This window comes from Tinamus guttatus, unplaced genomic scaffold (assembly GCF_059628265.1).
Source record: "Tinamus guttatus ecotype Peru unplaced genomic scaffold, ASM5962826v1 Tinamus_guttatus_pri_ptg000314l, whole genome shotgun sequence".
In the NCBI taxonomy this organism is placed as follows: Eukaryota; Metazoa; Chordata; class Aves; order Tinamiformes; family Tinamidae; genus Tinamus; species Tinamus guttatus.
Genome location: NW_028288848.1, coordinates 11149168 through 11175888, shown reverse-complemented (window position 1 = coordinate 11175888; position 26721 = coordinate 11149168). Strand labels below are relative to the sequence as shown.

Sequence of the window (26721 nt, the reverse complement as noted above, 5' to 3'; positions counted from 1 at the left end):
GATGCAAAGTATTTATAAGATGGACAGGCAGATGGGGCATAAAGTAGTAAGAGGAGAAAAGAAATTCACATGTTTCCAACTCACATGAGCTGAAATTCTCTCTGTTTCCCGCCACTGGAATCTTAAACTGGCAATTCTTGTGTGGTTTTTGACCTCATATACAATGATGCCTTTGGCACAGATTCCCAGGATGATGTCCCCTCCTGCTGTTTTCTTCTCTTGGGACACTCGATAGAATAGCACTCCATATTCAGGAAGCTGTTGGGTCACCTTTGTAGATAAAAAATGCAATAACCTTGCATTAATCAAGAAGAGGGGAGAGGAAATTGTTGGGAAATTGTTGTGAGTGTCTCCACAAATTATTCTTTCACTCTCTCTAGAAACCTGTGGAAACTCTTACCAGATTTTCATCCCTGCTGCCTCACCTAATGCCTTACCTGACTGTGGTGTGTCATTAGTGCGTTCCCTGCACTAATTTTACATATGTAAAGTTGAAATAACATTTCTCCAGCATCTCCTTTGAACACATAAAAGGATTATTCAGTTTCTTGCATAATGATCTAAACATTATAGTGGCACTAAAATGTTCAGTGTTACTGCTACTCAGCACTTGTTCAGATTTCCAAATAGAAATGCATGCAGAATTAATGCTACTTGACTAACATTAAACATTGTTCCTTTCCATTTTCTTTGCTGCATTTGTTTCCTCCAAAACCATGAAGTACAGCAAATATGCTGATGTTGCTAAGACCTAATACTTTGGCATCAGTTGTGCTCTGATACTGTTATAGGTTTATGTGGTTTCCTTTCCACAGCCGCAATGACGAACTGGAAATCCAAACAGCAAGGAAGCTACAGCTACTTAGATCCCACAGTTCTTTAGCAAATTGAATCAAACAAATTTGAGGACAATTTTCTGACATTTTTGTGACTTACATATCAATAAGAGTTTTCTCTTTTTTTTTTTTTTTTTCCTGTCTTTGGAAGCTAATGCAGGAACTCAAAATAGCTTTTCAACCACAAATGGAGATTTTCAGCAACCAAATTAAAACACTTTAAGAACATGAATTTTTCAGAAAGTATCCAAAGTAAAAAATTCAGGTCGCCAAAATTGGGGCATCTATAATGAGTAGCCAATTTTTTGTTTTATTTTTTAAATCTTTTTTGTATTTGGAATTGCCATGTTCTTGCCATAGGGCTATCTTTCTCACATTGTATGATGTACTGGCTCCTTCTACAGTCTTACTCATTGAAGCAGATACTGTGCTAACAAAGCTGCTTTTCTTCACTGGGTTTTCCATGCATGATGGGACTGTCACTAAGACTAAGCTTCAGTGTATTTCTTCAATGGCAAGGACAGTGTTAGATGATAAACTGTCATAATTAAGCAGCTAGCTTAGAATATTGCCATAAATGAACATACGTCTCACTGCAGCAGAGTGCAGTTATTGATATTTATCCATTCTCTAATTCATGGTATTTTTGATATGGTAGGAAAAACAAAGAGGAGGGAGAAGGATAAATCCCATATCATCATGGCACCCAGAGGTATAGATACATGGGAGAATATTTTAGACAACTCCCCCCTTCCTTCCACAATTTAAAAATAGTTTTAATCAAATAACAACTACTTGTTTAGAAAATGGCTGAATAGCTCCTATAGTTTCAAATGTCGAGAGGATGTTATTGCCCTTGCAATTTTCTCTAGTACATTAAATCAGTGTATCAGGGTATTCACAATCCTCTAGAACCTAGACAACACATCTGTTACCTGCTGAAAACATGAATTAGCCCTCAGCATATTTAATATTTGCATGAACTATTTATGAAAGGAAGCCTAATATTTAAGTGTGATACTGGCTATTCAGGCTGACAGTCTGTGCAGCAGATACAGTTTTAGTTTCTGATGGAATATCCAGAGCTTACCACATCTAAAATCTTATATTGAACAAGAAGAAATTAGTAGAAGACAGTAAAAAGAGAGGGACTTGCTACCACAAAAAAAAAAAAAAAAAAAAAAAAAAAAAAAAAAGTTGGGTATATGGTGAGTTACCTTTAAAAATTCTAGTTCGGCTTCATCCTCGAAGAGGGAACGGTTCATGCGATGCAGCTTAGCCAGCTCTCGCTGTACATTTGCCAGGGTCATTTTCTCTATTCGGCTTGTTGGAACATAGTCCTCAACACGAAAATAGCTCTTTCCATGCATCTTCAGAGAAAAAAAAGCAGCAGCCTTTACTTTGTTCTTTTTTGACTTTTCTTATTGGTTCATTTCCATTTTCAGGGTGACCCACATACTGAAGTCACCCTGCCAACATTTCCTAAGAGAAGATGGGGAGCAGTAGAGAGAGTCCAGCAGCTAAATGCAGCTTTTGCAGCCGTGGTTGGCCCAGTGCTTGGAGCACAGAGCGCTCCCCTGTGCCGAGAGGAGGAGAGAGAGGGACCTGGAGGCAGGAGTGCAGCCTTGCATTTAGAGCTGACAGTTGCATTGGCATCTGTTAATAAAATGGGAAACCCATGCCAGGGTATATAAGATTTTGGCTGATTTTAAAGCTGGACCACTCAGAGTTAATAAAGCCACATGGGTTTATATAAATGAAGATATGGCAGGGAATATAAGTAGGTATTTTCTGTACAAATTGTAACAGAGATGTACCATCAGCGATCCTTCTGTCTTTACATTTTATGGATCTGAATTTATACACAAAAATTTCTGTGAATTCTGGATTATTCCCTTATTTTTTCTCTTCCATGTTTTCTAGCCTCCTTAAGCCCCTCTTGAGCCTCCAAGTTGTGTCCATTTTAGAAATTTTCTACATGTCTTCTTTCTGGCCAAAGTTATCAACTTGGAAGTACCAAGAGTCTTTCACTAGGTACCATCCTGCCAAATTTCCTGCCAAATTCATCTGTCTCATTATTGCTCCATAATACGGAAAATTTTGTAATTATTTAAATTAAAACTGAAATTTGGTTAGTGTATGAATTTGCTGAAGTTATATGTTATTCACATTGTTTCTTTAAACTCTGATGGCAAGCAACAGCTACAAAAGGTGATGAAAGAGTACTTTGAAAATTATCATTTACATATACCTCAGAAACATAGTTGCCGAGCTCTGCCTGTAAAGCCAAAGCACCAAGTTTCAGGGCAGTCTCATCATTACAGTATAATCGCTCTTCCAAAATATCTTTACGAAGTTGCAGGTAAAACTGATGCCTTGTCAAGCTGTGCCTGGAACACAAGGAAGTTTAGGAAGATGACAGGAGCCCTGAATACTCGGCATAAATGCTACTATTTTTTCTGGTGTCAGAAGAAAAAAAAATCACTTACTGGATAACATTAAAGTGGTTGACAAAGAATTTTATTCTCAGAAAGAGGGTGAAATTAATGATGGAGGTTTTCTTCTTGGGTTGGTCATTCCAGCCTTCTGGAGCCACTTTGTAGAGTTTGGTCTCATCATCCAAAAAGAAAAACTCTTTACCTGAAATGAGAATTGTGGGTTCTGTGGTAAGTCTGGAGATACTTCAGCTCAAAGAACTTTGAACACAGCTCCAAGTTCTGCTATGTACATTCTGTGCAGCACTAGCAATAAAACAGTAATAGATCATGGATTCGGTTGAGATCTGCTTCCCTGTGTCTTGGGCTAATTTCTTGCTCTTTGACAGAGAAAAGAGAATTTAGGATAAAGTTTAATGTGCTGGTTTGCTGGCACACGGTCCCAGGGAAGCCATGCTTTACATCAGAGCAGTACAGTTTACACCAATGTACCTTTTGTACTATGGATCTCTTTCCATCTGAGCATCAGGATCTTACAGAAATTCATTAATAAAGTGACTACAGAGGTGCTGTCAGAAGAGAACAGTACATTAGTTCGGTGTATCTCAGTACCTTTTAGATAAGCCAAGCCAAAGTAGAAATGTTCCACTAAGTTTGCATACGCCACCACCGTGTTGAAAACGTCTCTTGCCTTAGACTTGATGTCACATTTTACTTCAAGGCACTGCCCGTTGAGCAGAATGACGTTGAGATCCCTTTGGGACAAATAGGATTTCCCTTTTTTAGTCTAAGAACATGCAACAAAGAGTGAAGAATGAGTGCCATGTTCAAGCAGAAGTTCCACAGCATTTTTTACCAAGATCCACAAGCATCCTGTCCCTATATAACCTGCTGGGACTGTTCACGACTTCCTGTTGTTCCTTGCCTCCCTTACCATAAAATGATGTCCCAAACATTTCCATTTCCATGCTGAGCATTCTCAGATTTTACAGTCACCAGGGTCATTCTAGGTTTAAGGGTATTTCCAGATTTTCTTTAGCCTAATATCAGTTGCTGTTTGCTATTAACTTTCTACTTGATCTTACTGAAGAGTAGAGGATATGCCTGCAGACTGGAATACAGTACATTGGCACTAGATGTCACTTTGCGTATTTGCTGCATAATCTTATTCTCAAAAGTCTTGCTGAAGTGAGCATTCTTAGCTGAAAAGGATAAATTAAACAATTTTTCACACTGATCTCAGCAACACATATAGCTATGTAGTACTAAGAATTAAATGATTTCTTTTTTGAGTCTCATTATCTCTGCAGGAACCTTAACTTGGCTTGGAAGGAGGACATGACAGGAAGCCTGGAGTGGGATACAGGTGCAATTTATAGAGTCCCAACTTAAAGATCACTAAAGATCACTAAATTCTTAATAATCTTACTTACCACAATTGATCCAGGTAGCTGTAAGGTCACTGGTGGTTCACTAGATAAGATAATAAATTCTGGACCTGAAAACTGTGAGGATCAAATTTAGAGATTTAATAAACATCCGTTCCTGTGGAGAATATTATTTAGCCTGCCTTCCCCAGGACTTGCTGGCTCTGCTTTAACGCTGCGCTAAGCCTAGTCACCCAGCCAGTGGACGGTTTGATGTACAGAATGTGTAAGTGTCCCATGTACCGCTGTAAATTAGCGACAGAGCCGTGAGCAGAAAAAGGTTCTATATTCTAAATGTTATAGGGCACTGTCTTCCTTTTCACACTACATACATCTTGAAGCACCAAACAATTTATAGGTGCAGACATCCAGCACAGGAAACTTTCTAAAATTCACCAAAATGATGAATACCATGCAGCCAATCACTGATATTCTGTCATGTATCAGAATTGTTAAATGTCAGTGAATACCAAATGATTAAAGGCAATCTTAGCTAGACCTTCTCAAAGAAGCCAGAAGCATGAGTTAGAAATGTCAGGAAGACACAATATACAGAAGAGCTTGCTATTTTGAGCAGTAATAATTTAAAGACCAGGCTCTGGCAGTTGCAGAACAGAGTACAGCAAATTAGTGAAGTTTCTGATGTGATAAAAAGTCAAAGTTTTTTTTTTTTTTTTTAAAAAGCACTATAGAAGGATCTCAAAGGCCCTGTCCTCTGTAAACCTTTACTCCTCTGCTTCGTCTTACTACTTGCAGATCGTTACCTGTTCCCCTCTCCGCTGCAGTCGTTGCAGTCTGAGTCAAGGATCTAAAAACCATAGGCGAGTGTGACAGAAAGCAGCGCTGACCCCGCAGGTCCCTTCCTCCCTGCTCCCTACCCAGGGCCCAGGCCGAGCAGGGCCGGCTCCCTGCGCGCTCCCAGCGGTGCCTGCAGCTCTGCGCCGGGCATTGCTCTGGGTTCTGGAGAGCTCAGCTCTCTCCTGGCTGCAGTCGCTTTCCTCTGAGCTACATGAGCCTGTCCGGAAGCAGGGGTTGGGAAGCAGGGGGTACATCATTACAGCAGGCACTCAGACAAAAGGGCATGTTTCCTTTTTGGAGAAGGAATAAAAGCATCAAATGATGGATCAACACAGCAGAAAATGAAATTTGATGACACATACACCACTAGCGAAAATCAACTGTAACTTTACCTGTAAAAGGGCCAACAATTCCTACCTCTCCTCCATCCATCGCAGTATCCATACTCAGCTATGCAGAGGAAAAGTCCTTTCCCATAGGGATTTCCCTAGGGATTTTCTAAGAATTTCTAGGGATTTTCCCTTCAGGATCCTATCACACCTCTCATATATTCTCTTTTACATATAAAACCTCTACTTTGAAAATGAACTTTCTCTGACTTCAAATAACAAGGTCCAAAGCCTGTCTCCTGCAGAATCTGTCTCTGATTCCCCCAATGGTATAAAGAGAAATCAGGAAGTCATAAAATATATTCTGAGGATTTCTTCCAATGTGGGAGTAAAAGAGAGCAAAGCTTGTTCTGTGCCACCTTCCATATGGTCCTAGCACAGGGTCATCAGGAGGGGAGGAGGGGCCTTGGAAATGACCAAGTGCAGCATTTTGTATAGTATTGAAGAACTATAGATTTAGAGCTGCTTCATGTCAGGAACAACTGGTCCAGAGGAATGGCCAAAGAAGCATAAAAACTTTCCTGTGCCATAGAGAATCTAGCACAACTGGGACCTGGTGAATAACTGGTGATCCTAGTACTGCCCTATTAAAAGTAACGGCAAAGAAATCACTGTTTGCCCTGATGTGTCTTAGTTCTTTTCTCTGTCTCACAATACAGTTTCTCTTAACATTTGTTGGACTCCTTTTGAGGAAGCTTTATTATTCCGATGAAAACCTTTAACCAAAACCTGTATCTGAAAAGATTTGTTCAGAATATCTAGCTGGAACTCTTGGTCTTCAATATTCTGCCAGTGGTCAGTCCTGAGACAGGAGAGAATGTGAATGCTGGGGAATGTAGAAAAGCATTGATGAGAAATACAGAAATGATAATGAGAGCAGCAGCAAGGGAGTGTGCAAGTATGATTCACTTGGCTGAAACTGGAGAGGGAGAGTGTTTGAAGAGCCATAAAAAAAAAAAAAAAAAGGCCCTGGAAAACAGAAACTAAAATAGAAGCGGTTTTCCTCACTCCACAGAAATATGATTGCTAGGTTTGTTTGAGGTAGTAACAAAAGCAACCTAGATAAAATATCAAAAGGGTCTGCGTGTGTCTGAGCCTGATCCTGGCACTTCTGTGTTCCACAAGAGAGGGCATACCGGGGGCAGCTGCACTGTAGTGTTATCTGTGATTGTGTTATTGTGATCTGACTGCCAAAGAAGCATTTTCTTTCCCATTTAACATAGAGGAAAACCACAAAAATGTCCTTCAACAACGCAGCACCCAAAAATAGACCCGTAGGCGAAAGACTGGTTTGGCACATTCACACCCTATGCTTTCTATCGTGGCATACACACATATAAAACAAATATAAGACCTTTGATCATCATTGACAAGTAAGGGTTTGGGTTGAGGCTCTCTGTAACTTTATTTATTGTGCTGAAGTTCCTGTTAAGGTGTTTGATCAAAACACTCCTTATGGTGTTTGCTGCTTTCAGAAATTGCACATGTAGGTCACAGAGGGTTCAATCCTAAGCTCCTGCTCGTTTAGTATATACAAGAACTTTCACTGCCTTCAGTTCTGAGCTGTTTATCACAACTGGCTCGTGCCTGATTTGGAATCTGTCATTTTAGGAGACCCATCTAACAACATCACTCGGTCACTATGCACGTCACTGGTGGCTGATAACTGGATGAGAAATTTTTCATTAGAGGTATTTACATTTTGAAATCAGGTTATACATTTTTCATTGGTTACCTTCTCCTTCCTTTGGAACAAACATTTTTGTGATGCAGCGGCTGCTGCTGTGTAGTCCTTTGTAGACACAGAAAAGGTGGAGCCCAAACTGAGCAGGTTGTGTTTGCTGGTCTTCTGAGCTGCATTGGGGATTTCTTCTACAGCACTGACAGACCTGCAGAGGAGATGTCATATGAGCTATATGTCCAGTTGTGTATCCAAAACAACATCTAAATCAATTGAATACTAATTTGTTAGAATAAATCAATATCTTAGAGAGCTGAGAGAATTTTCAATTTAGTTGAAGATTAGTGTGAGAGCATAGTTCAGAAAACTGTTTTCACTGTACTTTCAACCCATAATGTTATGGTGTTTTCCAAATGAACAGACAAATGTATGCTTAAAATGAACTTACAGTATAATATATACTCAGCAGTGAGGAAAGAATGATCACATTACAGTAGAGAAAGTAAGGTTTTGTTGACATGGATTGTGTTTTTAAGAAATTGCAATTCACAAGAAAGCTTTTTTGTTATCCTAAAGTTTAATCCCTCTCTTGTGCACGTTACCAAGTTGCTTCAGGAAATTCTTTCAGGGAGTTTCGAAAGTTACTGGGAAGTTAACAAAGTTAACTTCTGGAGTAGTTTGTCTTCCCTTGTCTATAAATATATGTAAGGATCTCTGTTGCCATGAATGTAAGCACAGAAGGATTTTTTTACAAAGAAACATGCCTAAATTGACTTAAAGTGACTTTTGTGGGTATAAAAATGTTATGAGCTGAAAACCCAAGGTTCTGTATTAAGAAGACTTTCCTTCCCCATGATAAAATAATAAAATTTGTCTTACTGATATCCTTGACAGCTTTGTGATGATTATATATGTCTATACACGCACACACATACATACATATATGTATGTGCGTGTATATAGATATCTAGATAAGCATATTTGTGAATGTTTGTGATAGACAGTTATTTCTTCAGAAAAGTTGCTCCTGTCCTGCCTTCTGCTGGCAGTTGTTTCTTTTGAGAATTTTCTAGGTATACTGTGGTATTTCTTATGGCTCACATCATGGTGGCTGCCTCATCAGGAAGTTGAAACAGTTTACTTGGGACACTTTTAATTGGGAATTGATCCAAGTGGAGCACTTCCTGTGGGCCTGAATTACTCATGTCTGGTTAAAAGAAGAAACTCCTGTTTAACTGGGTCAAGAACTCAATTTAAATGGGATATCTGTGGGGATTATGTGGTGCTTATCGGTGAGATTCTGGCCTCTGTGATGCCTAGAGGCTAAGAGTACTTAACATTTCATCTCAGTTTGGAAACAGGTACCATTTCAGCTGCACTATGCTACAACTCTAGGCAACTTTTTTCATTTCAGGAGTGCAGTTTACCTGGCTTATGAGAAGGAGTTGGCATCAGCTGTGTGAGTCAGAGTTCCCCTTGTCAGTGTCCAGGGCTGCTCTTAGACTTCCGTGGGTGAAATGAGGCTAATCCTTGCGACAGACCAGGGTGTTTTGCTGCTTGTGTCCCTGCTTTAACTAGTGGCTCGGGGCTGGGAATGGTTAAGGTAAGTGAGGCAAATCAGTTTAAGCACTAAGATGGAAATGAATATTATGGATTATGTAGATGGTCTGCCAGAAGCACTCCAGAATAAGTCATGTCTCAGCTAGTGTCACAGCAGTATGAGATGCAGACCCTGACCCAAAATCTCAGTGTAGACAAATAGGGACTCTGCAAATCGCCCTGCCCATAAAGGCAGCGACTGTCCATACATTCTTATCACTCCCCCCGATGGAAATGGTGTGCTCAGATTTTTCCCTTCCACGCTGCCTGCAGAGCTGCTTTTCAGCTGTTTCAGTCACAGTGAGCCAGATGAGCTGCTCCTGCGTTGGCCAGTCTGATTTTGACTGGAATGTGCAGGGACAGCTACGTGAGAGCTGTGCCAGCTCTTTGTAAGGCCATGACATCTGGCAGGACACAGTGATGAGAGAGTAAAGATGGAAGCCTTTGGTGCGTGTGTTTCAAAGGGACTGTTGATGGCCCAGGCTCCATTTCCCTCACTGAAGCATTAGGACAATTTTACTTGGGGCCAAAGGGAGTCTAGGTGCCCTAGCTCTGCATAAACAGTGTCTGCTATGACAATAGATGACAGATTCAGAAGATGATCCAGGCATTTTCCCATAATGACATGGCATTGCTACATCTCCTATGCTCACTAGGTAATTAAAAAAAAATCCTTCTTTTAGGCATGCACATTTCAATTACCTGTTTATGAAGAGTTTGTAGCTACTTTGTGTCCTTGACCCGCTGAGGGTGGGATCCCATGACCTGTGTGTCTGTGGGACTAAGCCTGAAATGAGAAAGGGAAATGGCACAACTGAAGCAGCAGTAGCAGCGCTTGGCATTACACCCTGGACCTGTTACAACAAGGAGAAAAATGTGACCGGCTATTTCCTCTCTCAGGTGTTGGTTTGGGCATCATAAACAACTGCTCGGTAGGGCTAAGTGAGTGCTACAGCAGCAGCATTCCCAGTTCTGTAGTTACTCCCTCTTCACAGGAATGAAGGTGGGAGAATAGCTACATATGTACACTATCTGTTATTTCCATTCATATGTGGGGGTTGTGAAACAGCTTTTGCTCTTCAGAAGCTATATTTAATGCTCCTTGTTCTTCTCTTTCCAGGCATAAAATCAAGAAAAAATGTCATGTGATTTTCCCAGCTAACCAAAGTAGGATGTAAAATCACTGAAATGAAAACTCTAAATATTCTATGGGTTAATTGCTACTTAACTATTTTGCAAAAGTTTCTACATCATAAAAATCTAGAGAGAAAAGAATTAAATACAGGGATTTTTTTGAATCACCAGCAAATCAGACTTGAATTTTTTTTTTTTACCTTCAGTCATTGCTGCTGCTAGAGAAGGGATAGGCATTGCTTGCTCTAAATATGCAAAAGCTGAAGCTTAGAGGTAGAACCAGAAATAGTTATTCAAGATGTAGTTCCATGGACATTTTTTCTAGCAGGAAAGTTGTTTTAAAGCCTTTAAAGAAGAAGGAAGTGACTTAAATTTTTCTTTGCTTGGATCCTTTCATTGATTGTATTTAAATAATTGCCTGTCAAAATTTTACATAGGCAAAATTACAGAGATAATAAGTTGAGCTACTAGGAAAGGAATCAGTTAGACTAACATTTTTCTAGAAAAAAAATGTTCATGAACTGCATCCTAATACCTCACTCTGAATTCCTGCACAAAAATATAGCATTGAATTTCAGTATAATAGCTACTAACTGAAATTTTAAAACCTAGGGAACCTACATTTACGTTAATAAAATATACAGAAAACATATTTACATATTTACATTAGTAAAATATACAGAAAACATAAAATATGTAACTATGAAGAATTAATAACAATTGCTTTTTTTTTTTCAAGCTGTAGATGGTGCTACAGCAGACAAGCTCTTTTAGTTCTCATTAATTTGGTAGTGACAAAATGTGGTACTGTGAGATAAGGCAAATAGTGAGGGATAGTTAAGCTTCACTTCTGTGTTCCAATTCAAAAGAATCTTTATTCTTCTCAGCATCACACAAATACACCTCCCTAGCGACATAAGCCTGGGAGTACCTTCAACATGACCATATGTGGGTAGACTCACATTTCAGGTGACAAAATACTGAGTTGATCATTTATGACCACTGTTTTTCTGAAAATCTTACCTCTTCTATGTCCCTGGTTTGAGAGTATCAAAGATGTGCTTTCTGAAATACTATTCGAGTCACTATAGTCCACGGAGAAATGTCTGTAGTCTTCTGTTGACTGACTGTAATTCATTAATCTGGATCCTTTGTCTGGAAACAAAAGGGAAATGGTAAATCACAGACTTTTATTTTAAATCGATGTAACTTAAATGGTAACTTAAATATCATTTGGCTTGCCTAGCTTTTGTTTAGTTCATGTTGCTATGTCTTCGGATCCTAACTTCAATTCTGCAAAGACCCAGGAAAGGTTGGTAACTTCGTTCTATTAACTGCCTGCCCAGAATCTTATTCTGACCCAAACTAGTTCTCGTAGTTCTCTTTGACCATTCCAAATGAAGGGAGTCCAACGTATTAATCGTATTTTACCAGCCCAACTGAAGGGTTGCAAAATGTAAATATCTTAGAAATCTATATTCTGAGGACGGAAACCTTGAGCTGCAAGTATTCGTTTTCAGTGCTTGTTATACTGTGCCAAGACACAGTCCACTACCTGATTGAGCTGCAGAATTGCTTTGAGAGGCATCATCCTAAACCATTACAAAGTACACATTTCTGTTGCAGCCCAAATTTACTGTGTGCTACCTAGAAATGTATGGCTCAAAAAATCACACTTCCTTCTAAATATAATCATCAAACTGGTTCATTAAAGCTTTTAAGCAAGCATAAGTCATGAGATGTGAATCCCTAGAAAGCACAGAGACCTCCCTACATACATAATTACCAGGAGCAATGCAAGGGAAAGGGCAGAAATGTGCGGCCATTTACCTTTGATAATACACTTGGTACAGAAAGTACAAAAACAATTTTGTTTTATATACACAGTTTTTATGCAAACTGCTCTAAGAGTCAAATATGCAAGCTGATTCATTACAGCCTCACAGCTTCCGACTGGTGTCCTTTGAGGAAATAAGGGACAGAAATCTTGCTGACTTGCCTCAAAGGTTTTGCATTGTGAGGTCATTTCTATGTAAAGCAGTAAATGTTGCATTCAGCACTACATATAATTGTCATGAACATGAAATCAATTCACCTGGCTCAGGAAAGCCTCAGAAAAGGCCCTTTGCAGCTTTATTAGACAGTTCAGATTAGAAGTCTTTCCTTACCTGCGTGAAAATTCATCCGGGACGACAATGCTGAGGTGTCCAATGTTTTTTCATGCAGTCTTTTCCTTATCACATGACTTCTGTTGAGCTGAGAGGCTGTGCTGTCTTCAGTGACTGCCCGTTCTACCTAGAAGCCAGTGGTAGTGCTAGTCAATGTCATATGATATGTGAACTTCAGACCTTTATACTGAAGTGATCCTTGCCCTCAGCTTGTCAAAGGCTGCTGGTTTACTTGATATAAGCAACTTCATCTTCTCACATTAACAAAATGGTTATCGTGAAGTCCCGTTAAAGGTTATGGTTGTTTAAGCATTAACTAAGAGAATGAAGATACTGCGAGGGCAAAAGCTGGGTTGCTGTCATTTCCTAGAAGTGCCAGCATAGTCTGAGATGGCTTCTTGTCTCATTCACTTTTCACAGGCCCATGCAATTTGCTGCTTAATCAAATATAATCAAATCTCACTTCCTTACTGGACACAAGTATTAATTCTAGGCAACTGCTCACTTGTATCACAAGTTGCTATTCATCTCTCTTACCAAAGAAAAGGAGATATTTAGAGCATAAGAGCAGTACCTACCTCACTGACACTTCCAAGCACAAGCTGGACCATTTTCTTTATGTAGACATTTGCTGGTAAGGAGTAGGATTCCTTCTGATGTGCTTCACATGCTTCCAGAATTGATTCAGGCGAAAGTCTTCTATGTGGCAGATCTTCGCATAGTGTCAGCAAGAGACTGTGTAGTTGGTCACTCAGCTGGAGGGACTGAGTCAACATGGAGATAATGTTAAATAACATCTCCCTTGTCTCAAGTCCTGTGTAAATAGGAATTTCTGAAAATCTTTTGCACTGGGTGGGAGATGGACTCTGACTTCCATATACTTAGGGAAGGGTCCACACAGGCAGCAAAGCAGCAGTGAATGGAGCCTCTCCTGGGATGGAGGGTGGCCTTGAAAAGAACCAGTATATGCAGAGACTTAATCAGGCTCTGTACGGGGCTTCTTGGTGATAGCTGGCAGCTCAGAACGCAACACAGCTTTGCTAAGGCTGTGCATCTTTGGGATTCATGCAAGGAAGACATGTTTTAGAGCTAGCCTCAAAAAATTGAGGAATTACACTAGGTGTTGGCCTAGATACCAGATCCATTTTTAAGAATAATTTAGCTTATCCTCCCTTAGACCATGTATACCCGTGAAAGGGAGGATATATCTACTAGAAAATAGTGATTTCCAAATCAGAAATGGGCAATCAAAGGCAAGGATATACAGATGAAGCAAAATACATGCCACAAATCTTTGAATGTCTGAGTATCAAGAAATACAAAATTGCAATTAGCAATTTTCACAGAATAACAGATTTCGTTCACCATGACACAAGATTTCTTACTAGCGGTGTTCTATCTAGTGGTCCAAATGAAGAAACCCTCTTATTGAGACTTCAGATTATACCTCTCAATCTTTGAAACTACTGATATGAGGCAGAGTAAAAGAAAACAAAAACACTCATGTTACTGGCCTGGTTTGGAGGAACCTGATAGTCTGCTGACCAGTAGCAGGTCATTCCTAAGGAATACACCAACATCTGTCAAAACAGAAAAGGAAGCCCTTTATGAAGTACACAGTAGTTACAGAAAAGCCTCTCTTGCTAGAGAGACTGAGACAGTCTGTGGCCACAAAGTGGCAGGAGCCAAACTGATTTTTTTAAGAGAAAAAGTATTTTTAAAAAGACTAGACAGAACATACCTAAAAGTAGAATAATGGCTCTTCATACATGGACTATATAGCTTACAAAAGGCATTGCTCAGTGTGAGGGGCCAGGCTAGTCTGCATTCTATACAAGGAGGTCATGAGTAGGAAAGTTGAACTGCTCTCTCAGTTTTGAAGCCCTTTGGGGATTAAACCAGTAACCCTACGCAGGGAACCAGCAGGGAGTATGTCCTGGGAGAGGACTGCTGAAATAAGGGCTCTTTACTCCAAAGCTCTGTGTTTCCACATAGCATCTGAAGTGCTCAATCCTGCGGGAGTCTGAAACTACAATGTTTCCTGCTAGAAAAACAAATGTGGCCCTAGCAATATTTGAATCTTTTAAGTGCTTGATTGTTGTATCTTACTGTCTTGCCAGAGGGACTCATTTGACAGGGAGAAGAAAACGGTTAAAAGAAAGCTGAACAGATTTCTGATTTACTGTGAGAGTTTCCACCCTCTGATTCTGTAGTACAGTCCTGCTGCTTCTGGGATGGATGTTACTGTAGGTGGTGAGATTTCATATTCATACAATTTTTCTTCTGGGGGCTTTTGCAAATAACACATTTCTGCAGACTCTGAGAACTATGTTCAAGGTTATTGTTGAGGTTGACACTCATTCTAATCTAATAGTGGGCTTCAAATTAGGTATAAAATTTTCTAACTGTAGCTTAGTTTGTTTAGTGTGATTAGAAATGGAGTTTGGTGGTAGCAGACTTGGTATGCTGCTTTGAAACCCCCAAGCTTGTCTTCATGAGGTACTTGCATGATTTATTTCAGTGTGCTTCACCTTTGTTAGTCCAATGTGCTTGTTTTTACTTGGTCCATGGAGCAGTTCGGGTGCACTGAAAGGAACGGCTTCCGACTGAGATGCATGGTTTTGGAAAGACAGATTTCCTTCAGCAGATAGTAGCACTGACCATGGGCAAATCACCCAGATGGTGGGGTCTGAAAAATGTTAAAGAGGGTAACGGAGTTGTTACTGTTGCATTGAGAAAAGAAATACTGTTGGGGTCTCAACCACATAGCCAGATCTATCACTTGAATATTTCTGGAGAAAAACTCAGGAGTCATTGAAATCATTGCGCATTGTGCACAGCTGCCTTTGTGCCCTGGTGTTCCTTCTGTCACATCATTTCACCCACAGAAACAATATACTGATTTCAGTGGACTTCTGGAGCTTAAGAAGAGGTAGCATCGCATTATATATGCCAATTTTGAATGAAATTAAAATCTCAACTTGTAGTATTTACCAGGCTTTATATACAAAACACAAGAGAATGTCAAGGAAGCATAATGCTCCTTCCAGTGAAGTATGAATATTCTGAAGCTGGCATTTGCAAAAGAGCTAAAGCTAGCTTCCATTAAATTACATGACAGTGGTGCAAATCTCCTTCTTGGGATTTTTTTTCTTCCAAGTGCTGCTTATAGTCAGTAAGATCTGCACTTCAGAGATCTCTTTCATTTCATTTCATTTAGCAAAGCCAGGTAATTTTACCAAGAAGTCCTATCTTTTTGTTCCCATTGTACAGGTGAAGAAACAGGCAGAGGAGGCTACAGTGACTACCAGCATAACAGAAACTGAGCTAGCAATAGAAACAAGCCCCAGAGCTATGATCTAGTATGTGTTTTACTTCCAATTGCCTGTAACTATCCAAACCAAAACATTGAAGGAGTTCTTTGAACACCATAAACAGCCATGTTTTATCATTAATTACATTCAAGTTTTCTAGCTGCACCTCAGGTCCATTGATAAAAAGAATATTTCAAACAAAAATCCCTTGTAAGGGCAGATGTAGACTCCTAAATCTTCTAGAACCTTCATGGCACTAATAAGTCTTAATAGCCCTCACCTGGGACTGCCAGCCTTACCTGGCTATTTAATTCAGACCTACAAGCCCTAAACTTCCTTTTTAGTGCAACAGAGATAATATGGGCTGTTTATCCATGTTCAGTAGACATCCAATCTTTTGGGGAAACCAGAGATATGAAGAGTATGGGGTAAGTTTATCATCTGCAACTGACTTAATAAGTCTCAATTAATCTGAGATTAATCTATCCAGGTGGGGATGTTATATATACACTGTATTCTTTAGTGCATTTTTAGTGCCTCTAAATGATCACTGGATCATGGAGAATTCATTGTTTATTTACTCTGTTACAGTGGTCCAGTTCATAAAAACCTTCTTCTCCCTCCAGCTATAGCAGTTGTTGTTTTTGCTTCTTTTCAGTATTTCATATTCTAATTTTATGTATTTATGAGGTAAGAACACATGTCATGCATTGCTCCCTCAAAAGAATTATTCATTGTCATAAGCAGTTCTCCAAATGTAGCTGACAGGTGGCTTGTTTGTGCTGTTGTAGCATTCAGTGTGTCGAGTTGCCTAGCCAGTACAATAGTTATATTATTGCTATCACGCTGGAAAGTTTCTGCTAGCTAAATGAGGAGCCATGTGGATTTGCCTATCCTCTTCTCACTATCAATATAGGAAGGATATGATCCTAGTCCTCAGTGGTCTTTGTGAGGCTATATCTTATTTGGACTTTAAGAAAGACTCCTCTGCCCCGATCTGCCATGTATAGTTATCCTTAGATGAATTAATTTCTGACATATAGTTTGGGGAAAAACTAACACTACTGCAGTGTGAAGATTTCTGTGGTACAGCAATCTGCATGCAGGGCCAGTAGCTATAGCTACTGCTCTGAAAGGTTCCTCAGGTGATTTTGTAGAAATATGATATTACTCCCATCAATGCTTCTTGTTTGAGGGTTTTTGTTTTTTTTTTCTAACAAAACAACAAAAAATATGTCCTCAAGATTTAATTTTCCAAGGTGAAAACTGTAAGTAAGAAGGCCATTTTCATCCCACCTTTGTGAAGGTCCTCAAGAAGCTGCGCTGTGGCTAGGTACAAGAGTGCCCATATATCTTCTTCCTCCAAAGGGCTTCCTTTTGCCCACAGGACCTCGGCCAGTGTCACACAGGAACTGCTCATGCCTGCTGCAAAAATCATAATAATAATAAAAAAAATAAATAAATAAGAATTGGCCATGGTAGAGGAGACTGAATTGCTCAGAGCAAACTGTAGTGCCTACAACTATAACCTCCCAGTAAGAAATCCTTTGTGAACCACCACCCTGCCTCTTCAACTGCTGACGTTAGGCTCAGTATATGCGTGTCTTAACCTGAGCAAGAGGGAAGGGGCTGAACTAAATGACTTCCTGTTGTCTTTTTCAGTGCTTTTACTTTTCATTTACTTTCCATTTGTAATCAATCATAAAACTTTGTGGGGCAAAGCACCTCTGCTCAGGAGATCCTTCATGAATTTTTACTGTTCACTTTGAGTGGTCATCTGAATGGTAGGACATTTATTTTTTTCCTTAATTGAATGTTCTTTCCTATAAAAACATGAGACTGCAATAAAGCATAGTCCTGTGGGCTTTTTTTCTCTCCAGGAAAATGGAAGTATCCTAAGAGAAAAGGAATGTCAAAGCAAGAGATGCTCTATGACAAAGGCTTATCAACATTGTCAAGCAAAGGGATTTATTTTTTTTTTCTCCCATCATTGCTCAGCAGACTAATCACTAAAGGCTTGGAGACTCTCACTGAGAGATTTTTCTTGCTCAGGCACTCAGGGCCTGGAGCTTGTGGTTCATTCATGCTAATATATTTATAAAATTGCCTTGTTTTGGTGAATCAGATTGAGAGAATTCTCCCTTTGTGCTGCTGAATAGCATGCAGTGATACCCAGCACACTGCCCTACATAAGGAGGAACATAAGTCCTGGCCTACTGGCAAATGTTGGCCCGTGCACTCCTGTATCGGATGACATGTTGCACGAGATAATTTAGAAGCAGGTATCCTGTAATGAACAGTAATTTACCGTCTATAAGCAAATTATTTGCTTAATCTCAGGCAACTGGAGATTGACTTGTGACTTGAACTTTCAAGGCTTGTTTTTCTCAAAAGGTTTTAACTTACTAAATGTTGTCAAGGAATGTTCTGTTAACTCACACATGGGTCTGATTTCACTATTTTGCAATTTGGTAGTGTGCTAGTTTAAATAGAGCTGCTTTAGATATACACATCTGTAAGGAAGATTGAGAGAGAGAAAAAAAAAAAAAAAAAACAAAGCTTCAACTTGGATAAAAGCCTTCTGGAATTAATTTATATTTCTGCTGTTATTATCTTGGGAAGGCGAGTTCTGTAAGTTTGGTCTGCCCTGTAAACAGGCATAATGAGTGAAGCTGGAAGTGGTCCATCTATTGCTTTGCACCCTTGGCATTGTCTATAAAACACCATATGAGGATGCTAGGATGTTGTTATGTGTATGGTTTGAAATGCAACTGTGAAATAGCTTCACTCACAGCCTGAAAGCAGCTCCGTTCTCCACACAGCTCTCTCACTGTTATGGTTTGTCCTCTACCTGTAATAGTATTTACTGTCCAATAGCTGACTTCTTTGCCAGTTTCCCATTTATTGTGCAGTCTTCAAGGGGTCACTGCGAGACCATTACAATGTTTTGCAGATCAACTTGTTTCTAATTAACAGATAATGCTGAGGCTTTGCTTCATGGAACTCTGTGCTTCCTGACATGGAATCACAACATGGGAAAAACAGTCCCCTGCTGCAGTCACCACAGGATTATGGACCAACCTAGTGACAATTTAAATGGAACCAGAACTAATTTTAGTCTGTGTAGCTTCAAGGGATAGTAAAGCTTCTTAAGAACCTAACCTTAATTAGAAGAGACATACAAATCTGCTTTATCTAAGCCATCACCATCTCTCCTAATAAATTACTGTGATAGCTTCTCACTTAACCCTGTAGTACTGGAACTAAGCAATCAATTCACATCCACACAGCTCGAATCTGCGTGGCTTCTCCGTAAGACTAATCCACCAGGCTCCCCTTACTGCAGTTTTATTTGGGACTGTATCAGAGTAGGGGGACTGTGGCTTCTGTTTTACATGGAAGTACTTATACACAGTGATTTCAGTGCTGATGTTTCTAATTAGCTTAAATTACTTGATAAGCAGCTATTCAGAGTCCAGGCCTTTCTGCTTCATGGAGCTAGTGAAATCAGCAATTACACCTGAGCTGCTTCACTTTTGTAGCTAATGTTTTTACTAGAAATCTTGAATTTCAGATTAATAGTGAGTAGGATTAAATTAATTCAGCTAGCAGTGATGTGCTAGCTGTGTGTGTGGTTAGGTCATATGCCTATATGTGTCTATATGAAGTTAATAAGCTATTGCTTTAATGATATAGTTTACTCTGTAGTTGATGTTTAAGCAGTGTGTTGCTTTAAAAGCAAATTGACAACTGATTTTTAAATATACTCAAATACTCTGTAGTTGTGGATTATAATCTTGATTTTTATTTTTTAAGATTAGAATTATAATTGAATGAATGTATGGGGGGAGGGAACACTTTTTTTTAATAGCCAGCCCAGACTGCATATGTGTTTTGAGAGTAAAAATAATACAGTGGTGGTAGCACTGTAGCACCATGCATACTCATGGTCCTTCATTCCAATAAAGTCTGTGATCCAGAACCAAGCAATTCTGTCCTTGTTCAGACAAGCTACAAGTGATAAGGCAAAGCAGATAGATTAAGAAGTAAGAAGCAGAAAGGTAACAATCTTGCAAAAGACCTCTTCAAGTCAATTGACTTCCCTGCCCCTGCGAAGAAATTAAACTACTCTGCTTTTGTAAATATGAATAGGAAACTAAGGTGAGGCTAGCCGTTTGTTTTAGCACCAACATCCACATACTTATTATATTTATTTTAATCTGTTTTATTCTGCTTTGGTATATTTTATTTCCTGTGTGCAACCTTTTTCTCCAGTCATTTGCATCTAGGGTCAATGAAGGTAATAGAAATGATTATGAAAGATAATGAGCTATAGCTTTATATCTGGGTTTGACTCTTAATAACAAACAGATATTACTAATTTCATAAGTCAGGGTCACTTTATGTGCAATTTGACTTTATTAGATTTGGTGATCTTATTTAGTGACATGTAAGGGAGCTCTCTTGTCAGCTTTCACCTTTTTCTGCTTTCTTCTCTATATAGAGGAAAAAGAGCTAAAATTATTAATCTTGGGTAGGAAAACTGATTTTTCCTTTTGAAACACTTATGAATTAAACATCCTCAAGAGATAGTGGATCATCCAGGTTCCTAGGTAAAGGGCAGACCTTTTCATGTAAAGCTTACTGGGATGTTGTGCCACGTGCTCTAGGTGACCCTGTGTGTGCAGCGGGGGGTTGGACTAGATGATCCCTAGAGGTCCCTTCCAACCTTAAGGAGTCTATGATTCTATGTTGGTTTGTCTATGAAAACAGTGTCTATAGAATAAAATTCTTAATCTGTTACCTGGATGGTGGTGAAAAATCAGATTTGAAAAAAAGGAGGCTGTAGGACACAGCAGTGAATAAGACTGAGGATGGAGAAACTGGGCTTGGGTTTTGAAATCACTGGGTCAGATTTGTTTCTGCTGTAGTCAAGAGGGTGAATCAAGAAAGCACTTGTTCCATTTCTGCATCTTGAAAGACAACTGGAAACTAAAGCATTGGCAAAAGCTTTGTGTATAAACACAACAGAAAGCAGTGGAAAACAAAAGATTGACCTTGTGTAAGAACCAAGAATGTAGAAGTGGAAGGGCTTCTGCCTCAATAGAAATGCCATTCGCCAGGAAGCACTTTTTTTTTTTTTCCTGCAAAGTTCTTGCCTTTCTTATGACCAAAGAGCCTGTCCTGCTTCATTACACTATCCTCTATATTGCAAAATATGTGGATGGAAACTTAACCAGTTGTGTTAAGGGCGTTCTCTCCAGTTTGACCATAAATGCCCATCCCAACCCATCTGTTACAGGTGGCAGATGTGGAGAGTGACCCAGAAGCAGGAAGGGGACCTGAGGGTAGTAGATCTGTACTGGCAGGTGAGATGGGATGTCTGGAGTATAACTGCTTGCATCTGCACCACTGTGTCCAGAAAATGTTGTCTGCCCATGATGGGCCTTGTAAGCTGGTGAACGCTCTTCACCCATGAAGACGCATGAAGTTGAGTAATACTGATTTGCTTAATTTAATCACTCCACTCAATTGTGGAAGCAGCTCCATTACTCATTCTCAGGGACAACATCAGAGATCACTTATACAGTTGCTTTTAGCACTACATCCAAGGAGACGCATGAATCTACACAGAGGTAGCTTTTAGGCATCTTCCTCTAGATACAGTATTTTTCTTAGCCTTCTCCCCCTTTCAGCAGCTGTACTGCAATTTTTTAGCTATGGTCAGCAGTCCCATTTAAGTCTGATAGCACTTATAGTCTAAAACCTCCTGTAATAATACAAGCAAAAACAAGGGGACCCAGTGCTGATCTTTTACAACCAGTGGCAAAACTTCTCAAGGGCAGTGACAGGAGGATGACGCTAATGAAAAACATTTTGGAATGAAAAACTCAGCCAGAGGACCCCAGCTGCTAGTCTGTAAATCTGCTTTCAGATCTAACCTGATCAAATGCCAAACAAAGGGGAATTTAATCTGATATTTTTCTTGTTGGAGGGCTAGTAGGTTGAATTTAATGACTGGGAATGTATGGTTGCTGTGTCTTGCATCTAAACCTCAGCCCTGCAACATCTGCTGTCTTGATGGCAGCAGGGTGAACGAGACTCGCATCTCCCCCGAGGCAGCCCAGGTGGCTGTCAGGGGAGCAGCAGGTGCTATTTTCTGCTATATTGGTGGAGGCCTCAGTGCCCTCTGTGAGGGTCTTGGGAACTGCAGGCTTGGCAGGGAAATCCTGCTCCCATTGATCCATAGCAAGCTCCTGTCAGCATTACTAAGGCTAGGCTTTTGTTCAGTATTCTTATGTACACAGTGGGGAAGGCAGGCTCTAAAAGTGCAAACTATGTAAGTTTTATATGGTAACCTAAATTACTTCAAATACTACACATGGAAACAAATGGCTTGATTTTTAAGAAGATCCCCTGTTTCAGCTGTGCACATTTGGTGAGTCCTTCCACTCTGCCCCCCCACATACTGATTGCCTGCTCTGCTCCCCACCATATCCCCATGGCTCTGCCTGGGTAGATCCTGTCTGCCTTGAAGATTTCTGTAATTCCAAACAATTTGTCTGCACTGAAGAAATAAATTGTGCTTAGCAGACACATTTGATAAATCTTAATTATCTTGTAGGATGAAAAACAGCTGGTTAATGCATTTTAAGCAACATCCTTTTTCTTGATATGAGGTGCTGAACAGTGAGTTAATATATGAAATAACATGTTTTCTGAGCACACCCTGTGAAGGAAAAGTCATAGACTAACAAAACACAGGTGATGGCACCTACATTGATAAAATCAGTCTATTCTGTCTCTTGCTTTTCCTCTGTGCTTTTCCAGCCTTCGAAAGTTAACATCCTTTCTTAATACTCTGCCCTGAATGTCTTATTTTTAGGAGTAGCCCAGTGGTGAATCTGTATCCTTGAATCTTTGACGAAGGAGTTCAGAAGTTTCACTAAGTGGATCTCAAAAATCATTGAAGATGCAAGAGTAAATGAAAACACAATATTTGAGTAAGAGCTAAGCAGATGCTTTGACAACTGCTTGTGTTGGGCAACTTGGTGTGCAATAAGACTTGGTCACCAAATTAGGTAGATGAAAAAAGTAAACAGGTGATATCATCTCGCTTGAACCACAGTTTTGAAATTATCACTGGTAATTCCACAGTAGGTTTGCAGTGTTTCAGGAAGGCCTGTCCTGAGCTCATGTGCTCTCCTGACTTCCCCGAGTCACTCACTGCTATAGTAGCAGGGACAGCATCCAGTGTGAAGTTCAACCAAGGCCAGAATCATATCAAGATATGAAGGAGGAGTTTGCATTTTATGGAGGCATGATGTTATAGCCAAGGAGATGCATAAAACTGGCTCTGGGTCTCCACGAAGTTCACTGAGAAAAGTTTGGAATGAGTGAAATAATTCTGCCATTCAACAGCATGTACTCTTAAGTACTCTTAAGTGAATAATTTTCACATGAGGATCACAATCTTTTGGTGCCTAAGGCTGCAAGTTTTCCTTTAAAAATAATCCCAGCCTTGTAATTTGCAATGCTATATGGAGTTTTTTAGAGTGTCAATCTACAAGATAAACAGGAGCAGGTAATTATAAGATATTGAAAAGCACTGAAAGCTGAGACCAAGCTGCCTATCAACGAGAACTCTAAACCTGTTTTTGTTTTGCATACGATTCATTACAGTCCACAAAACTGTAACATGCAATTGGCTGTAGAGGAAAGAAGACTCTTGCAATCAGTAATTGTGTTATATTCAATAGCTGAAAATGATGTAAGCTTTGGCTAGAGCCTGACTACATCTATTGTGTTGATGACAGCTCTGATGCGTTAGTTCAGGTTACATTTTTTGTGACACACAATATATATGAGACAATATATACTGAACAAAATTAAGTATAAAATGATTTACTAAGAAATGACAACTAAATATATTACTTCTGTAGACATTCATATAAAATATTTAAAACTGAAAATGCAAACATTCTCAAACAAACAATATATTAAAATGTAGTTAAAATTGAACTAAGGGAATGGTATTGCTGTAACCAACCTAATGATCACTAGTGATAATCTTAGGGGAAATACAAAAAAAAACTGTATGGAAATAAAAGTAAATATAATCTTAATCATAACTATATGAATATTTTAGAGGAACAAAACAAAGTACCTAGGGAATGTAGATAAAATTGCCTTGTATGTCTATATTTTTAAATGTCTAAATTACACTAAGTTTTCTTTGTATATTATGCCTCTTAGGATTACTGCAGTAGGTTCATAGTAAATAGTATCATCTATAATGACATTTAATATAGATATTATCTGGAAATTAAAGACATAACTGGATGAATAAATGGATGTGGGCTAATTACTTGGCTTAAATACACCCTACTATACTTGCGTAGCTAAAATATACAGATATTTTAGAATTCAACAAGTTGGAAGAGAATGAAAAAATACATTTTTGAAAGATACAATTCTAAGCTAATTTCAGTCATAAATTGATTTATTCACAGGTATTCAATGTATAGAGTTTATACTCTGACTCATCGAACAATTGTTATTGTGATTGTGGAGCTAATATTGTATTCTTTGTAACACAGATATGAATCCTATGAAGTAAGAAATTCCACTCTGAAATATGAGGTGGAGCTTTATGGTTTTATAATTTGACTAAACAATCTTAAGAATGTATGTTCAAATAAAGCAGGCAGGAGGAGCCAAATCTGTAAACACTGGCAAGTCACTAAGGGAGGTGCCTCTGCTGAAGCATGTGACTCTTGCTTAGGAAGATTATGCTGTGGAGTTTATAGCTGTAGTGATGCAGCCTTTGTTGTATAGTATCTTTACACCCTGTAATGTCAAATTATCTGCATTATTTCTGGTCTAGAAATATACCCTTGAATGAGTAGGAGAATTAGCTAGGCCTCTACAAAGTATTCAGCACTCAAGGGAAATGAAATTTCTTTTCTGGAGAGAGACAAATTTCATTGCTAGGAAGTCATGAACCTCTTATGGATTAGATCTCTAAGCAAAGACTGGCTTTTGAAAGCCTAATCTTTGAAGAAGATAGGTGAAATTTGAATCCTGAACTGTGTGCTTATGTGCCTCTCTCCACTGATTTATATGAGCTGAGTGACAAGGGTGTTAAAAGAGATGAGGTTTGATTACAAGATCTATGGACATTGCTTCTCAAACACACAGTGCTGCCAAAATGTTACTGTTGCCAAGGGAAAATGTGGAAAAAAAAATCTTCATCCTACAGAATGAGGCTTACAAGGCCAAAGTTTGTCACCTTCACTTCAATGGGACCCTACCTGTGAATTGCAAATGAGAATATTATGCTGTCTGCAGTCAGCTTGCAAATGCATGTTCTTTCAATAACAATACATAAAACATCTGAGTGAACAACTTCCTGGAGGAAAAAAGTGGTCCCATGTTTGTTCATGCTAAGTTCACATACCCTATCTCATCCATTTTGGCTGAGGTCAAACCAGAAGATATCTTAGTGCTTCTGTCTTTTGAGAGCTATTGCCATTCTTTTCTTTTTTCATGCATCTTTCATGAAAAGTACATTCTACAAGAAAGCAAATTTACTGGTGGCCTAGAATTTAAACTAATGCTGTCGGTATCTAAATGCTTCAAAGATTTAAGCTTCAAACACATATTGTCTGCTGCTGCAATGCCAGAAATAGTAGGACAGCAGAATTCAATCAAGATGATAGTATTTTTCTTTTATGTTTATTACTGTATGTCATGCTTTTCAGACATTATAGAATTATCTGTGATGAAACAGGCTGGCTCCATGGATAGGAACTGGGAATCAGGAGTCAAATGCTATGCTGATGCTGAAATTAGAAGGTATCAGTTCAGTGCACGTAAGACTTGAGCAGGCTTGGCTTTAACTATTTCAGGTGCCAAAGAAAAACTGAAGTCCCAGTAGCCAAGACTTCAGCATAGACCTCCCAGAGACTATCCGTAGCTTCTCCTGTTTTTAATACAGAAAACAGCTAATCTAAAGCTAGTTTTGTGTCCTTTAAGTATCACAGTTACCTTGGTTTGCAGCACAGAGCTCATTCAAAGGTTCTGTCCTTGATCCTGCTGCTGATCAGCTCTGTAATCTGGCAAAGTCTCAGTTCTGTCTTTTACCACATCCCCAAGGACAATGTGGTTTTCTATCTTCAGTGAGGTGCTTTAGATGCAGATGGTAAATTACCATTATTTTTATTCCTTTCAAATTTCCATCTAAAAATTTCTAGATCATGAATGTTTATGAAGCATATGCCAAGGCCTCCATAAAATAACAGGAAGCTATAATGCAGAAACTTGCCTAAAGATGGATGAGAGGGTAGTAGTGAATAAATTAGGAAACCAGATTCTTAATCCAGATTATGTAGTCCCAGGCTGTAATCACCGGACAACATAACTTTCTTGAGTTTCCTGGAGTTCAGTGCTGTTTTTAATAACAGCAGGATCATATAACCTATGTTATAGAAACAAAAATTTATCCTTGCCGTAACAGCAGTAACAATTCAGCCGCTTCTAATTAAGCCATTTTTATTCTTTTCCTTTCAATAGAAACTAAGAAATAGTCTGAGATACTCTGAATTTTTATGCGTAGAAGTCTGTTTTACAGGTGAAGGTTTGTCCCTCCTGTAGGAGGGACTGAGCACAGATGTGGTAGAGCAGTCTTACTGATCCTATGTTACCATTTTAATACAAGCAAGAAAAGCTTTAATGTAAAGAAAAAAAGGGGGGCAAATATTAGATATTTCTGTATAAACATTAAATAATTCATTTTCTTTGCTTTATTTAATTGATAATGAGATTAAGAAAAATACATAAGAACCTACCTGTACCAGCTGAACAGTCGCTGCATTCAGATTAATCCAAAATCTTCTGTATTCTTCTGCAATATCCAATGCAGTTTAGATCCTCCTAGT

The 26721-nt window shown here is 39.1% G+C and overlaps 1 protein-coding gene across 1 annotated transcript in view; it reads right to left on the bottom strand.

Annotated features, from left to right (window-relative positions):
• FRMPD2 (FERM and PDZ domain containing 2) overlaps nt 1-26721 on the bottom strand; it is a 64773-nt gene extending 38052 nt beyond the window's left edge. Inside the window, exons 1-15 of the mRNA XM_088528744.1 lie at nt 26632-26721; nt 17078-17206; nt 14999-15156; nt 13982-14047; nt 13046-13231; nt 12468-12594; nt 11323-11454; nt 9868-9952; nt 7621-7774; nt 4705-4776; nt 3884-4058; nt 3326-3476; nt 3088-3226; nt 2054-2206; nt 85-270 (exon numbers count right to left, since the gene is read on the bottom strand). Of these exons, the coding sequence (XP_088384870.1) occupies nt 85-270; nt 2054-2206; nt 3088-3226; nt 3326-3476; nt 3884-4058; nt 4705-4776; nt 7621-7774; nt 9868-9952; nt 11323-11454; nt 12468-12594; nt 13046-13231; nt 13982-14047; nt 14999-15156; nt 17078-17201 (1908 nt within the window). The 5' untranslated portion in view covers nt 17202-17206; nt 26632-26721. The remainder of the gene's footprint in view (nt 1-84; nt 271-2053; nt 2207-3087; nt 3227-3325; nt 3477-3883; nt 4059-4704; nt 4777-7620; nt 7775-9867; nt 9953-11322; nt 11455-12467; nt 12595-13045; nt 13232-13981; nt 14048-14998; nt 15157-17077; nt 17207-26631) is intronic.